Raw genomic sequence first — 13,753 nt, forward strand, 5'->3', positions numbered from 1 at the left:
ATTCAGCAGGTCTGGGTCGGGGCCTGAGAATTTGCATTTTTAACAAGTTCCCAGGCAATGCAGATGTTAACCTTAACTCCACTGAGAACCACTGCTTTAGATTGTTCAAGAATGGAACTATTTTTTATCTTCTCCAGCTCTCTTCATGGTACTGTCCAGACTTGTAAAAGAAAGGCCTTTCCATGCCTTAGAAGGCACTTGTCCTCAAACTACATATAATGATAGAACATGAAAAACTGAGACTTCAATATGAAGAAGCAGAATTAATAGAAATTTCAACCTATGTTTCTAGATCAGGAAAACAAATTGAGAGAAGAAACTTTCCTCTAAGCAAGAAGAATTCTAAGTACAGGTTAACCTAGCTTCTTTTACAAAATAAATATTTGGGGAGCAAATATGAAGTGGTACCTTGTCCTTTTAATGCTTGGTTATAAGCCAAATTATAGCCTTAGTTGTACAACATCAAGATCCATATTTAGTTAGTACATACAACTTAAGCTGTTTATAGTTTTTCGTAGAGGAATAGGCACAAACCATGGTTAAGCTGCTTGGTTTAATTTTTAGCACTTGAAAAAAAAGTACAGTAGTTTGAACACTCAGTCTTTGCAAACCTCCATTGAGGTCAAAGATTTCATTCATACGTACAAAATTAGTTTACAAATTTTTTGGCAATTTCATCTTAGTAACCCGTTTTATCCTATTGCCATTGTCCCAACCATTGAAAAAGTTTACAATAATTTACATAGAAATATTTTCAAAGTGCTTAAGAATAGTGATTGTTCTCTGGGATATTTACAGATGGCCTATACAATGTATGTACAGGTGGTATACACTATAGCACAAGTTTAATTGCTGGAATATGGCTTTCTAGGGAAAGTGCATATTTGGCCAGAGGTGGCAATACTGTCTAGAAATTTAAGGGTTACAGATACTTGGTAACCACATCCAAAGCTGAAGTAGAATGTAGACAGGAATATTTATGAAAGTCATATAAAAATGGTCAAGTATACAAGCTTGATCCACACAGATATCTTGATGTTCTTCCAGGCTGGAGGAAGAGACTTCAGCTCCTGGCTCGGTTACCATTCCAAACAGATATTATTGGTTTAGACTCAAAGGTCGAGATTTGTCTCAGAAGTCAAGCTAGATCATCATCTGTGCTTACGACTGATATCTGTGGAAAAGAAAAGGTATGGAGTGAGCTTGGCGATCACTCACTGAAGCAACTCATCTCTAAAAGGGACCTTGCTTTCGAGTCAGTCATTCAGAGATCAAAGATGCATAGAAGGGGGGAAGTCAGTTCCAAAACAGATTCTTCATGAAGTCACATTAGTTGTGTCACTAAGGCATTTCAACTTGAATTCAACTGTATTTGCTTGGAAGGGAGAGGAAACAGTGTGGATCAATCCTGCCTGTTCTACTTAATGGTCTTAAGTTCTAGAGAAAAATGTGAAGACTCATGTTTGTCATAGATGGGCCACCATTCTTTGTTTCACCAGAGTGCTTGAGAGGGACTGCTCAGTACACGTTTAGTTCAGACTGTTCTCTAAGTGAAGGCCAAATATTCCAGTTGGGTTTCAACTGAAGAACAAGTGACTGACCCTACTGCTGACAGAAAAGTTAGTTATACTAGGTGGGATAGGACACTTTCAAGCATTTGGTAAATTTGGACCAAAGAATCTTACGCAATACACTGACGTTAAGCCAATTCCCCTATACAGGATATGCTAATTTACTTTTAAGCATCCAGCAGGAAACCGATTTAACAGTTCAAAAAAGAGCTACTTGGTTCATTCAAATATTTACATATAATTTCTATAACCAAAAATACTTCAAATAGCGATGACCTTAAGTTGACTTACTTGTCATTCTTTCTGTACGGGGCAGATGCTTATCACCTGACTGGCTTGTATTCTAACAGGCTAGACTGTCTAATCTCCAGGTAGCAGACAAAGTATTTGGTGGCTCCATGATCCTAATGGCTCTTGAATTAGTGGTCTCCTTTTCACATACTCTTACTGCAAGCCATGGTGTGTAAAGACACAAATCTGACTTACTGCTGGGTACGTGTGTCCAACAGAAGCACTGTGTCTACCAATGTCTATTGACAAGTCCTCTTCGGTGGTCTTCAAGTACACAGGGTTGTCAAAGTTCATGCTTTTCATGTTCTTGTGTTGCCAGTTCCGCCACATCAAGTAGCCACCTACTGTTGCCATTGCTAAGAGCACTGAAAAAAGTTTGAAGGTAACTAAGCAAGGTCTAGTCTCAAAACACAGAAAAGAGATCATATTCATGAGTCCATGATTACTGACATTCATGTAAGTTTTATGAAGCTGGGATAAGGAGCTGGAAGCGAGTTAAGACCAGTGGTTAAATGTTATTCTATAGTCCGGTGCTGAACCCCACATATCCATCTGGGCAAGTGTATAGTTCTGGCCCCTCCCCAGGCTGACTGAATTAAAACTGCAGAAGCTTCTGGAGAGCTCTTCAAGTGGTCGCCCTTGGGCATTTGCTAAGCCTGGAATCCAGTAATTCAGGATGAAGAGGCCATTATATCATAGTGCCTTAGAATTCACATACCCAATAGTAGCTTTAGAGGTTCTCTCCAGGTTTGAAAATTAACTATTTTTAATTTATTCTCTATAAGTCTTATACCTTCTCAGGAAGGCACTTAAGCTTCGTAGAATTATATAGATTGCAAAGGGGAATAGAACAGTGTTCTTTACTTAAAGGGACTTATTGTGAAAGGGGATAAGCCAAACTAACAACTCTGAAGCAGAAAGCAACAACCACCTTTCGTGTAGTTGTTGAACATTCATCACTGCCAGTCACTGTGTGAAGGATACCACTGAAGAGAAACATATGGACTCTCATTTCAGTGTGCCGTGTTGGGGAGGGAGCGAATATAATTCAGCGTCACGAGCACTATGACAGCACAAGGGGCCATGGGAGGGGTATCTCGAGATAAACTATAAATGCTCATCTGGTATCTAAGAAGTTCGTTGGAGCCAGATATGTAGGAAATCTACTTACAAAGGGGAAGGATGGCCCAGGCAGCAGAAGTCCCTTTTGGAGGAACACTGACCTCTGATATTGCTGTAGTCACATTGATCCCTACAGGAGAATAAAAGGAATTAGTTTAGAAGGATCTCAATTTGGACTTGGAATTCTGTGTACCCATCCGGTGGAGAGCCTCATGCCCTTGTATTTATCACTGATGTTCAGGATCTGCTACAGTCATAGCAGGACACCTGGTCTAGAAGTATTTTAGAGTCACGCTGTTATGGCCATTTCACTACCATTTCTCTAACAGAAACCTCGATAAGTCAGGTCAGGCTAAGGTTTTCAGGTTCTAAGTCGTTGAAGTTGAAATGTAGGTTACCAGTAGGGGCAGAACTAGTAGTTAAAGGCTGCATTAATTATTTAAGCAATAGATACAAAGAGTGTGGCTGTTAGTTGAGATTAACAGTTTGCAGTACTGAACCCAATACCTCCAGGAACTAGTCCACTAGTTGATGAAATTTCTGTTGTCTTGGTATCTTTTGTCTCACTGTAAGTCACAGTAGTTGCAGTACCTGAATTATAAAAACCAAGAACCTGGTTAATGCCAAGGTTCCAGAGAGGCTGGCTGTTTAGTCCAGACAAGCCATGCGATAGGTTATTTTAACACCATGGAAAATAGACAAACCACTGCTGAACTAAGTTGCACAGTGAATGTGTCAAGACTGGGAGAAACATCAGACTTCAGGCAAGACCAGAGATATTGGAGACTTTGGGCAGGAGATTCAGCATTTGAAAATTGAGAATTCAAAAAGATGCACAGCCACACTTAATGACCCCCTCTAAGCAATGTCCTAGGCTCCAAAAGTTATAAGAAATGCTCTCAAAAACAGATCACCAGGCATACCAATCTTATTGCCAGGTTATCATGCAACTGCTTTCTCAGTAATTTGAGCTAGTCCCCGCAGGGATTCAGTATTAAGCTAATAAAAACCTCACAATATGAGTTCCTTGCTCACAACATGAAAGGTAAGAACAGAAGACTAAAATGCAAGTTTGATTTAAGCATGAGTTTAAGATAATGTCACCCATTGGGGCCATGGCCCTTTTAAAGCATAATTACAAACCTATCTTGTTGCAGGAAAATGCTAAGACTGTTTAATTATCTGCAAGTTGGCTAGCTCAGTGCTGTTATGGGACTAGCTGGTACAAATCAGTACGAGGCACACTGACACTTTGACGAAAGTGTCATCTGTAGACTCATCTCATGTTGAAATGAGTTAAAAGTCAATTCTGAAGTAACGACATGAACACCTGGCATGCAACAATAGCAGGTATGTTCTCAAATCTCAGAGTTAGTTAAAATTCTAAAATCCAGGCTAATTTTTATAGCTAGTGTCTTATTCTGTTGCCTGTTGTATGTCTTGCTTGAGGATGAAACATAAAAAGCCTTACTTTGGCACTCACGACCATTTTTCTCTAGATTGTACCCATTGGGACAGGAACAAGTGTATTTTGGAGAGTGATCGTTAATCTGTGGTGCTGGCAGGCATAAGTATTCACATCCTCCATTCTCCATGTCTTCTTCACACCAGTTTTTACCTGGTCAGAAACAAAGTGCTTTAGAATAGATATACCAGTGTCTGCTATATACATAAAACCCTGTTTTAGAACAGAACAAACGGACTCATGGACATTAAAAATAGACTAGTGGTTATCAGAGGGTAGGAGGGAGGAAGGAGGTAAATAGGGTAAAGGGGGTCAAATATGTGGTAGCATTAAAGAATTAAAAAAAAAAAAAGGTAAGCTAACAAAACAAAACAAAACCAAAAAACCCCTGTTTTAGGTTAAGAAAACATGAGTCTTTGTTCTCAAGGAACTTAAAATTGTCTACTCTGTCAAACCTTCAAGTTAAACCAATATTAACGAAGAATAAATATAAGGATACAGGCAGCATGCTCTCAGAACACCACAGATCCAAAGAAATTTCTTGGAAGCAGAATAAAAGTTATGCCTTAAACAGATGGGTGGTGAGGGAGCAGGTGGAGAAATGAGGTGAGTGACCAGAAGGCTCAGAGGAAGGAGATAAGCATGGTCTCCTGGCTTTGTCTTGTCTTGTTCCCGCAAAGTGGAAGGAATGAGCTCTAGGGAAATTTAAGGGTTTTACTTATTTATTTATACACATATACCATTCCCTTTTCCCAGTTCCCCTTCACCTGTTCAACCTTCCTCTCTCAAGCCTTCGTAGCCACCAATCTATTTCATATCTCTATAGTTTTCCCTTTTTCAGAATGTCATATAAATGCTGTTACATAGCATATGGTCTTTTCAAACTGTCTTCTTTCCTTTAGCAATGTGTCTTTAAAATTTATGAAGTGTATCTCATTGTGGCTTAGTCATTGTATTTTCCTAGTGACCAAGTGTTTTGAGCATCTTTTCCTGTACTTATTGGACATGTACAGCTTCCTTGGAGAAATGTCTATTCAAATCATTTACCCATTTTTAATTGGAATATTTGCTTTTTTGTTTTTGAGTAGTAAGAGTCCTTTATATATTCTGGATAATAGACTCATCGGCTTTATGATATACAAATATTTTCTCCCATTTTGGGGTGTTTTTTTCACTTTTTGATCATATATTTTGAATCAAAAAAAGTTGTAAAATTCTGGTGAAGTTCAATTTATTTATTCTGCCACTTGTGCTTTTGGTGTCATATATTAGAAACTATTGTTTAACCCAAAGCTATGAAAATTTACTCCTATGTTCTTGTCTTTTTTTTTTTTTTTTAATGAATGTGTTTCAAAGTCCTTCAAGAAACTAAGTGTGAGCATTCTGTCCTATGGGTTCTAAAGCTCAGTCTTTTTCAATCTTATGTCTCCAGGGCCTGAAACTATACTTGTCATGTAATAGACTTAAAAAAAATTATTCTCATCCTCCACCCTTCCTTTTTGGCAACCCTCAACTTGTTTTCTACATCTATGGGTCTGTTTCTGTTTTGATCATTCCCTTATTTTGTTTTTGTTTTTTAGATTCCACATAAAAGTGAAATCATATGGTATTTATCTTTCTCTGTCTAGCTTATTTCACTCAGCATAATACCCTCTAGGTCTATCCATGTTGTTGAAATGGAAAGATTTCATTCTTTTCTATTGCTGAATAATATCTATATATATCCCATTTATGTATATCTCATTTATATAATATATAAATAATTATATTTATATGTATATATCTTCTTTATCCATTCATCTATTGATGGACATCTAGGTTACTTCCACAGCTTAGCAACTACCAGTAATGCTGCAATGAACACAGGGTTGCACATATCTTTTTGAATTACTGTTATTTTTTCCTTCAGATAAATACCTAGAAGTAGAATTGCTAGATTGTACAGCAGCTCTACTTTTAAATTTTGAGGACTCTCCATACTGTTTTCCATTAGGCTGCACTAATTTACAATCCCACCAACAGTGCAGAAGGGTTCCCTTTTCTCTACATTCCGCTGATACTTGTTATTTGTTGATTTATTGATGATGGCCATTCTGACAGGTGAGAGGTGATAATCTCACTGTGGTTTTGATTTGCATTTCTCTGATTAGTGATGTTGAGCATCTTTTCATATGGCTGTTGGCTCCCTGTATATTATCTTGGGAAAAATGTCTATTCAGGTCCTTTGCCCATTTTTTTAAATGGCATGTTTCCCTTTTTGCTGTTAAGTTGTATGAGTTCTTTATATATTTTGGAGATTCACCCTGATTGGATGTATCATTTGCAAATATCTTCTCCCATTCACTAGATTGTCTCTTAGTTTTGTCAATGGTTTCCTTCACTGTGCAAAACCTTTTTAGTTTGATGTTAAGGGTTTCATTTAGATAGAACCAGTAAAGTATTTTGAGTGGGAGGCAATATGACCAGATATGTTTGAGGATCTACACAAGCCTATATAAGGTGTATCATGAGGGGTATCATGAAGGAAGGGAAGTTTGTGGCTACTTTAGAGGCTAGTGCAGTAGTTTTAGCAAGGCCAAGGGGATGTGGAAAAGACTGAAATAAAAGACTGAAAACGAAGTGTTGGGAGAGAAGATGAGAACTGAAGTTCTGAAGCTCTTTCACTAGGAAGTCAGAAATAGAATACACCAAATACCAGGTTTAAAGTGTTTGAGGTAGGGTACAGGAGGGAAAAGTTCCACTTTAGAGCAAGTTGAGTGGCTAGAGAGCTACTGATACCCAGTAGGTATGGTGTCATCCTGCTGCCCTTAAAGTAGCCACAAAGGGCTGTGCTTCCCCACGTTACCTGTTGGCTGTACAAGTTCATGATAGACAATGATGTCTTGGGCATCATTAAGGTTGTTAACTAGAGTGGCCAGCTCCGACCCAGTGAATTTATTGGCACCATAGACTGCTTCATTTTCCCCATCTATCCAGTAGACACGGTCCTAAAACAGAACCACCAAATTAGCACATACACATACGATGAACACAAGTCACTATCTAAGGTCATTATTATTTACTGGCGATTTTAATGGACTAAGTCTATTTAAGGCCGTCTGGGACATTGGATGTAAAACTGTAAGACGAGCAAGTTCTGATTTCTTAAAGTGAGGCAAGGCATCTGTATCTAACTTGTCTCAGGTTTTAAGTGAAAGCATTTTCTCAAGTCATGCTCCTTTGCCCTTCCCCCATGCCTGTTCTCTCTCCCCAAGGTGCTACAGTAACCCAAAGATATACACTTAGATGTGAGGCATGCGTCTTACCTCAAATATTGTTAGTGCAAGAGGATGAGCTAGGAACTCCAGAGACTTTAGCACTATCCTACGATCTTGGCCGTTCAAGTCCACACTGGATAACATGTGCAACTTAGAATCAAGCCAATAGAGACGACTCTTTATAAGGTCTAGGCAGGAAAAGAATTTCATTATATAGTAAGTCAGTATTGCTCTGGTTTCCATTTAATATATCTAAGGAATCTGGTATTCTACTTTTCTAGCAGGGGTTCTCAATGGGATCCCACAATGTGAAGCAGCCTGCAGAATCTGTACGCACAGTCATTTGGAGGGATTAATAGGGGCACCAAAAATTCTTAACATAATTGACTGAAGAAACGTCACTCCATAATGAAAGTTTTAAGAGAGGCTGCACTTTGTTATTCTCCCCTGATGAGCCAGAAGAAAACTGTTATAAGCCTGCAATGTGGAACATGCTAAAGCACTTATGCCAGGAATATTTAGGTTGAGAGTTCCCAAGACCCAAGAATCACTGAGTTTGTGTCACATATTAGGCTGAAATGGACAGTAATTATGCAATATGTAATTTAAATTCACCATTCCACTTGTATAACTCAGTTATTCACATCCAAAACTCCTGCTGTAGAAGGAACTGTGAGAGTTGTCTGCTATAGTCCAGAATTAACTATGGAGATAAGTTAAAACTCTGTGAAGACAGTTGAATTTGTGGGCAAGAAAGAAAGAACATAAACATACATACCAAGTGTAATTCCGTTAGGCCATTGGATCTCCATAGTCACCAGCGGCCGTCTATCAAATCCATTCATTCCTGCTTTTTCTATTTTAGCTGGTTCACCCCAGTCTGACCAGTAAACAAAGCTGGGAAGAATTAAATCAGAAATAAGCCTCAGCAGTTTAGAATGAATAAAGTTGTGGCTTAAGACAAACATTTAAAGAGTGAACAGAAAACTGGGGATTGATGAAGACAAATAGTAACACTTCACAGTCTGAATTATGTTCTGGGTAAACAAAAGAGAACGCTAAGAATCTACAAGCTCATTAATGGTATTAATCTATATAAGTCTAACATTTAAATTTCGGCCCCAAATCACACGTTATATATTTCATTTATAAGAGGTCAATTCTTTTAGAGGAGTGAAGATGAATAACAAGTTTTAGAGCAAGAGTAGCTGATCGTGTGCTAGCGAGGCTGCATGGGGGTCAATTGTGATTATTGCAGCCTTAGCTTCCTAAGCTGCTTTTTAATGTTATTTAGTGGCAATTTAGGAAACCTCTCAGTGAAATATTTCTAGAGAGGTCTGTTGATGTCAACTGGACTTTCAAACAACTTGCAGTTTAGATGAAAGCCTTGAGGTAATGTGGTTACCAAAGTCCTCACAACTCATGCAAATATTTAGGTTTGATCACCCAGAACTAACATGACAAAGCATTCAGGCAAAAATTAAAAGTCACTTTTGTAGAAGTGCGGGGACCATAAGCATTCAGATACACCACTGGTGTATATCAAATCACCATTGTTTCCTTAATGTCAACCTGCAGTCATATTGCCCTGGGAGAGCCTATCATAGAGATGAGGCCCTCCCTGGGTTGCTCAATCATGGCACCACTGACATAATGAGCTGGGCAGTTCTTTGTTATGGGCAGCTGATGAGTCTTGGTATTTCAGTTCTACTTCAGGCATGAGGAAAGCACCTGGCCTACACAGACAGCATCTAAAAGGCTAAGTGATGAAAAACACAATACAAACCCAGACAGTGGGTCCACTGCTATGGAGGCAGGCTCTCGTAAGTCAGAGTTAAACAGGAACTTCCTCTTGGTTCCGTCTAGGGTAGCTACTGAAATAGTCTTAGAAGCCGCATCAGTCCAGTAGATGGTCTTGTACACCCAATCAACAGCAATGGCTGCAGGATTATAGACATTGTCGATCATTTTAACATGTCTACCAACCTTGTCATCATCAATTGAGGCACTGAAACAGAATAGGTCACAAGAAATTTAAGAGTTTGACACCATCAGAGCCTGGAAAATGGACTTTCTGCTTACAAAATGGTCAACTTTGTTCAGAAAGAACTCTAGTAACACCAGAGCTCACCACTCAAATTATTTAACTAAATTAACAATAATGGAGATTATCTAGTTGCGGGTATGTATTCTATATGGAAGAACAATACACTTTTAAGTGAAGCTATTTGTTTCAGTAGCCGTCATCTGAGTTTCTATAGTTCCCATTAAGAAAAAACTTCACTACCATTTCTATTTGTAGCAACTATAAACAGTTCTTAAATAACTCTAGAGAAAGAGGAGAAAATAGGAGAAATTAAGATGTCATCTGCTATAATCTTATAGCTGTAGCCATTTTTTACTTCATAGGCAACTGTTAAGTTTCCAATGAGGAACTGATAGTAATTTAAAAGTTAAAGAATTATTGTTTAGATTTACTATTCTCAGTGAACTAGATGCTAGACTGGAGCTAGAGACAAGAAAAATTCTTCTAAACCTTCTCAAAGGCCAAGTGACAATGGCTTTTAGGCCAAGACACAAAGAGTGGAACTAAAGTTACCTGAAGATGGCCTTTTGGCTTAGATCAGCCCAGAATACTTTCTGAGCAGCAATGTCGGCATCTAGAGCCACAGTGTTTCTTAGCTGTTCAACTAGTTGGATATATTCTTTCCTCTCTAAGCCAATCTTCCTGATGTCTCTTCGATTAGTGAAGATCAGACTTGGCTCTTTGCCTGCAAGACAGAAGTCGAGTTTATTTAGTTTTGCTGTAAGAAGGCAAGGTCTTTCTAAGTTACTTCCTCCCAACAGAGGAGCACTTAAAAAGTGAAGGCACTGCTGAACACCTCAGGATGACTTTTGCCAGAGTCCGGGACAGTGGGACCCGCAAGTGCTTCCCACTGTTTAAGAAGTTCTGGGATCACGGCATTCAACAACAGGGCAGCTGATGAATAAGTTACTTATTTGAATTGTATTCAAGTTTTGGAAGCAGAAAGTAAGCAAGCCTGGTAGATATTCATGGTATCATATACAAAAGGAATTAACCAAGGTAGGAATCTGGGGAAATCATCCGCTCTTTGATCTATGACATTGCACTATGAATTTAATAGCATCGCTCTCGAGTACTATTTTAATTTCATATTTAGTTTGACTATAGTAGTCACTGGCTATACCTTTCACAAACACTTAAAGGTACTGGAACTACACCAGTTCAAGTCCATTTACCTACTGCCTTGCACACGCCAGTAGCAAGATCCATTTGATAGCCACGACTACATTCACACTTGTAACCGCCTTTTAAGTTGATACAAATTTGACTGCAGATTCCCGGATTTTGGCATTCATCAATATCTAGGAGGGAAATTAGAATTAGTCTTGCCGTTCGTAGATAACCTACAGAGATGTACCGTCCTTTCCCATCAGCCCCAGGACTTAGGTTCTCTTCTTTGACTCACCTCCACAGGTTTTCCTATCTATCAGTTCAAACCCAGCCGCACAGTCACATTCATAGCCTATAACTAGGTCCTTGCAGATATGGGAACATCCACCATTATTAACCAAGCATTCATTTACGTCTGAAATAAAAATGAAGTAGAGTTACTTGACGGCTTATTCCAAATTGATATCTGTCCTATTAACATTTAAATTCTAGTCTATCTGCAATAACTTGTCTAGTTAGTCTGGCCAAACTTATGATTTTTCCAAGAGCTAAAAATATGTCTTATAGATATGCATCTTAAGAGCATACTGGAAGAAATAATAGACCCAATCTTCTTAGCCAGTTAGTTACCAGCTGGTTAAGCAGTATTTGGTCAGGTTTCTCTATTACAAATCAGTTATTTTTAAGGACGTAAATTATGATCTAGTTTGTCACTGTTTGGGCTTTTAAGTCATAAAAATTCACTCTCGAGTCCAACAATTGAACTTCATTCATTAAAAGTAATTTAACCAGACATTATGCAGGGTCCAGACAGCATACTTATGCTGGGCCTAATTATCCTTCCTGACTCTGTCCTCAAGCAACCCCTTCACTTACGACATTCTTTCAGGGGCTCATCACTCCAGTCCTTGCAGTCCTGCTCCTGGTTACATACTTTACTGACATCTATGCATTCTCCACTTCTGCACAGAAATTTCCCGGGGCCCAAGCACTGATTGACTACAAAGAGAAACACAGACAAGAGATTCCATTAGTGGGTCTGATCGGAGCAGCCCCCTGACTAACCCACAAGGAGAGACCCTTACCATTTTTGCAGTTGACTTCGTCAGAACCATCGACACAGTCTCGGATTCCATTACACTGCCTGCTGCCATGGATACAGCTACCATCCTCACACTCAAATTGGTCAGGTTGGCAGGTTCGAGAAGCTACAGAGGGAGGGAACACCAGGAAATGAAGCCAGCCAAACTGTCCGCAGTTGATACATGGAGAACCGAACATGCCATACTGACAAGAAAGCTACTTACGACAGTTGATCTCATCGCTGCCATCCTTGCAGTCAGGATCCCCATCACATCGCCACTTCCTGTGGATGCACTCACCGGAGCCACACTGGATCTCACTGGCTGGGCACTTGAAGTGTATCACTGGCTGGCGGCCACACTGTTCTAGGGACTCATCAGACTGGTCTGAGCAGTCAGCATCATCGTCGCACTTCCAGCTGATGGGGATGCAGGAGGAGGAGCTGCACTGGAACTCATGGGCGCCACAAGATGGTGGGGCACAGTCGAGCTCATCACTGCCATCATTACAGTCATCCTGGCCATTGCATACAAAATTCCTGGAGATACAGCGGCCACTGGAGCAAGTGAACTCGTCAGAGCTACACGTTATGTTGCCTATTGAGAGAGAGGATGCCCCACTGAAAGGGTATCAGGACTGGTCCTTTCATGACTCTTGTCCCAAAATCTAACCTGCAGATCTTTGATCATGAATCCTAGCTTTCTAGCTTACCTTAAAAGCTAAAGTAGAATTATATCCAAGTTCTTGGAATACTAGGAAATTGTCTCACTACGTAAAAGATGGAATACGAACAGAAATAAAGGACTAAGAAGGGAGTTGAAGACTAGAAATTAATTCGAGATGAGAATCACAATTGACTCTTATAGGAATAGTGATCAGTAACTTAAACTATAACAAGGAATTTCATTATGGAAGGCAGAGACTGAGTTATCTTTAAATGGATACACTGCTTATCAGGCCAGACCACATCATTAACTGAGACTATCATGCATCAGGTATTCAGGCAAACATATAATAAGCATTATGACACTATTACCAAAAAGAAGCCATTATGTTACACCACCATACACATATCCTTCTCTGCTGATCCTTCAAATGAGGATCAGGAATAACAGGTCTTAAAAATGTAAATGTTTTAGAAAATCACTTCTAGGGCTACAATCACAATCTAGCAGCCAGATATGCTTATGATGATAAGCTAATCAGAGTAGGCAGTTTGTACTTTGACTCAAATTCTGGCCAAATGCATTTTTTAAACAAATGGAACAAAAAATCATCAGATTTGTATGGAAGCACAAAAGATCCCGAATTGCCAATGCCATCCTGAGAAAAAAGAATGGGGCTGGAGGCATCACTCTGTCCAACTTCAAATTATACTACAAAGCAACAGTAATCAAAACAGCATGATATTGACAGCAAAACAGACACACGGACCAGTGGAACAGAACTGACGGTCCAGAATTAAACCCATACTTATATGGGCAAATAATTTTCAACAAAAAAGCCCAAAACATACAATGAAGGAAGGAAAGCCTCGTCAATTAATGGTGCTGGGAAAACTGGAAAGTCACCTGCAAAAGAATGAAACTAGACTATTGTCTATCACCACACACCAAAATTAACTCAAAATGGATTAAGGGCTTGACTATAAGACCTGAAACAATAAAATGCATAAAAGAAAACATAGAAACTAAATGCAAGGACCTTGGACTTAAAGAGGATTTTATGAATTTGACCTCAAAGGCAAGGGAAGTAAAAGCAAAAATAA

The 13,753-nt window shown here is 39.1% G+C and overlaps 1 protein-coding gene across 4 annotated transcripts in view; it reads right to left on the reverse strand.

Annotated features, from left to right (window-relative positions):
- Window positions 1-534: 534 nt before the first annotated feature.
- Window positions 535-13,753, reverse strand: part of VLDLR (very low density lipoprotein receptor) — a 32,373-nt gene continuing 19,154 nt past the window's right edge. For 3 of the 4 annotated variants that reach the window (XM_011376673.2, XM_011376672.2, XM_023521273.1), the window contains 15 exons: window positions 12,210-12,581; window positions 11,988-12,110; window positions 11,779-11,901; window positions 11,198-11,317; window positions 10,968-11,093; window positions 10,306-10,477; window positions 9,493-9,714; window positions 8,485-8,603; window positions 7,755-7,894; window positions 7,295-7,436; window positions 4,456-4,602; window positions 3,492-3,575; window positions 3,034-3,114; window positions 2,058-2,227; window positions 535-1,174 (listed from right to left, as the gene is read on the reverse strand). In XM_011376673.2, coding sequence (XP_011374975.1) covers window positions 1,139-1,174; window positions 2,058-2,227; window positions 3,034-3,114; window positions 3,492-3,575; window positions 4,456-4,602; window positions 7,295-7,436; window positions 7,755-7,894; window positions 8,485-8,603; window positions 9,493-9,714; window positions 10,306-10,477; window positions 10,968-11,093; window positions 11,198-11,317; window positions 11,779-11,901; window positions 11,988-12,110; window positions 12,210-12,581 — 2,177 coding nt within the window. In that variant the 3' untranslated portion in view covers window positions 535-1,138. The remainder of the gene's footprint in view (window positions 1,175-2,057; window positions 2,228-3,033; window positions 3,115-3,491; window positions 3,576-4,455; window positions 4,603-7,294; window positions 7,437-7,754; window positions 7,895-8,484; window positions 8,604-9,492; window positions 9,715-10,305; window positions 10,478-10,967; window positions 11,094-11,197; window positions 11,318-11,778; window positions 11,902-11,987; window positions 12,111-12,209; window positions 12,582-13,753) is intronic. The other variant, XM_011376674.2, reaches the window with a different exon arrangement.

Source organism: Pteropus vampyrus, unplaced genomic scaffold (assembly GCF_000151845.1).
Source record: "Pteropus vampyrus isolate Shadow unplaced genomic scaffold, Pvam_2.0 Scaffold301, whole genome shotgun sequence".
NCBI lineage: Eukaryota > Metazoa > Chordata > Mammalia > Chiroptera > Pteropodidae > Pteropus > Pteropus vampyrus.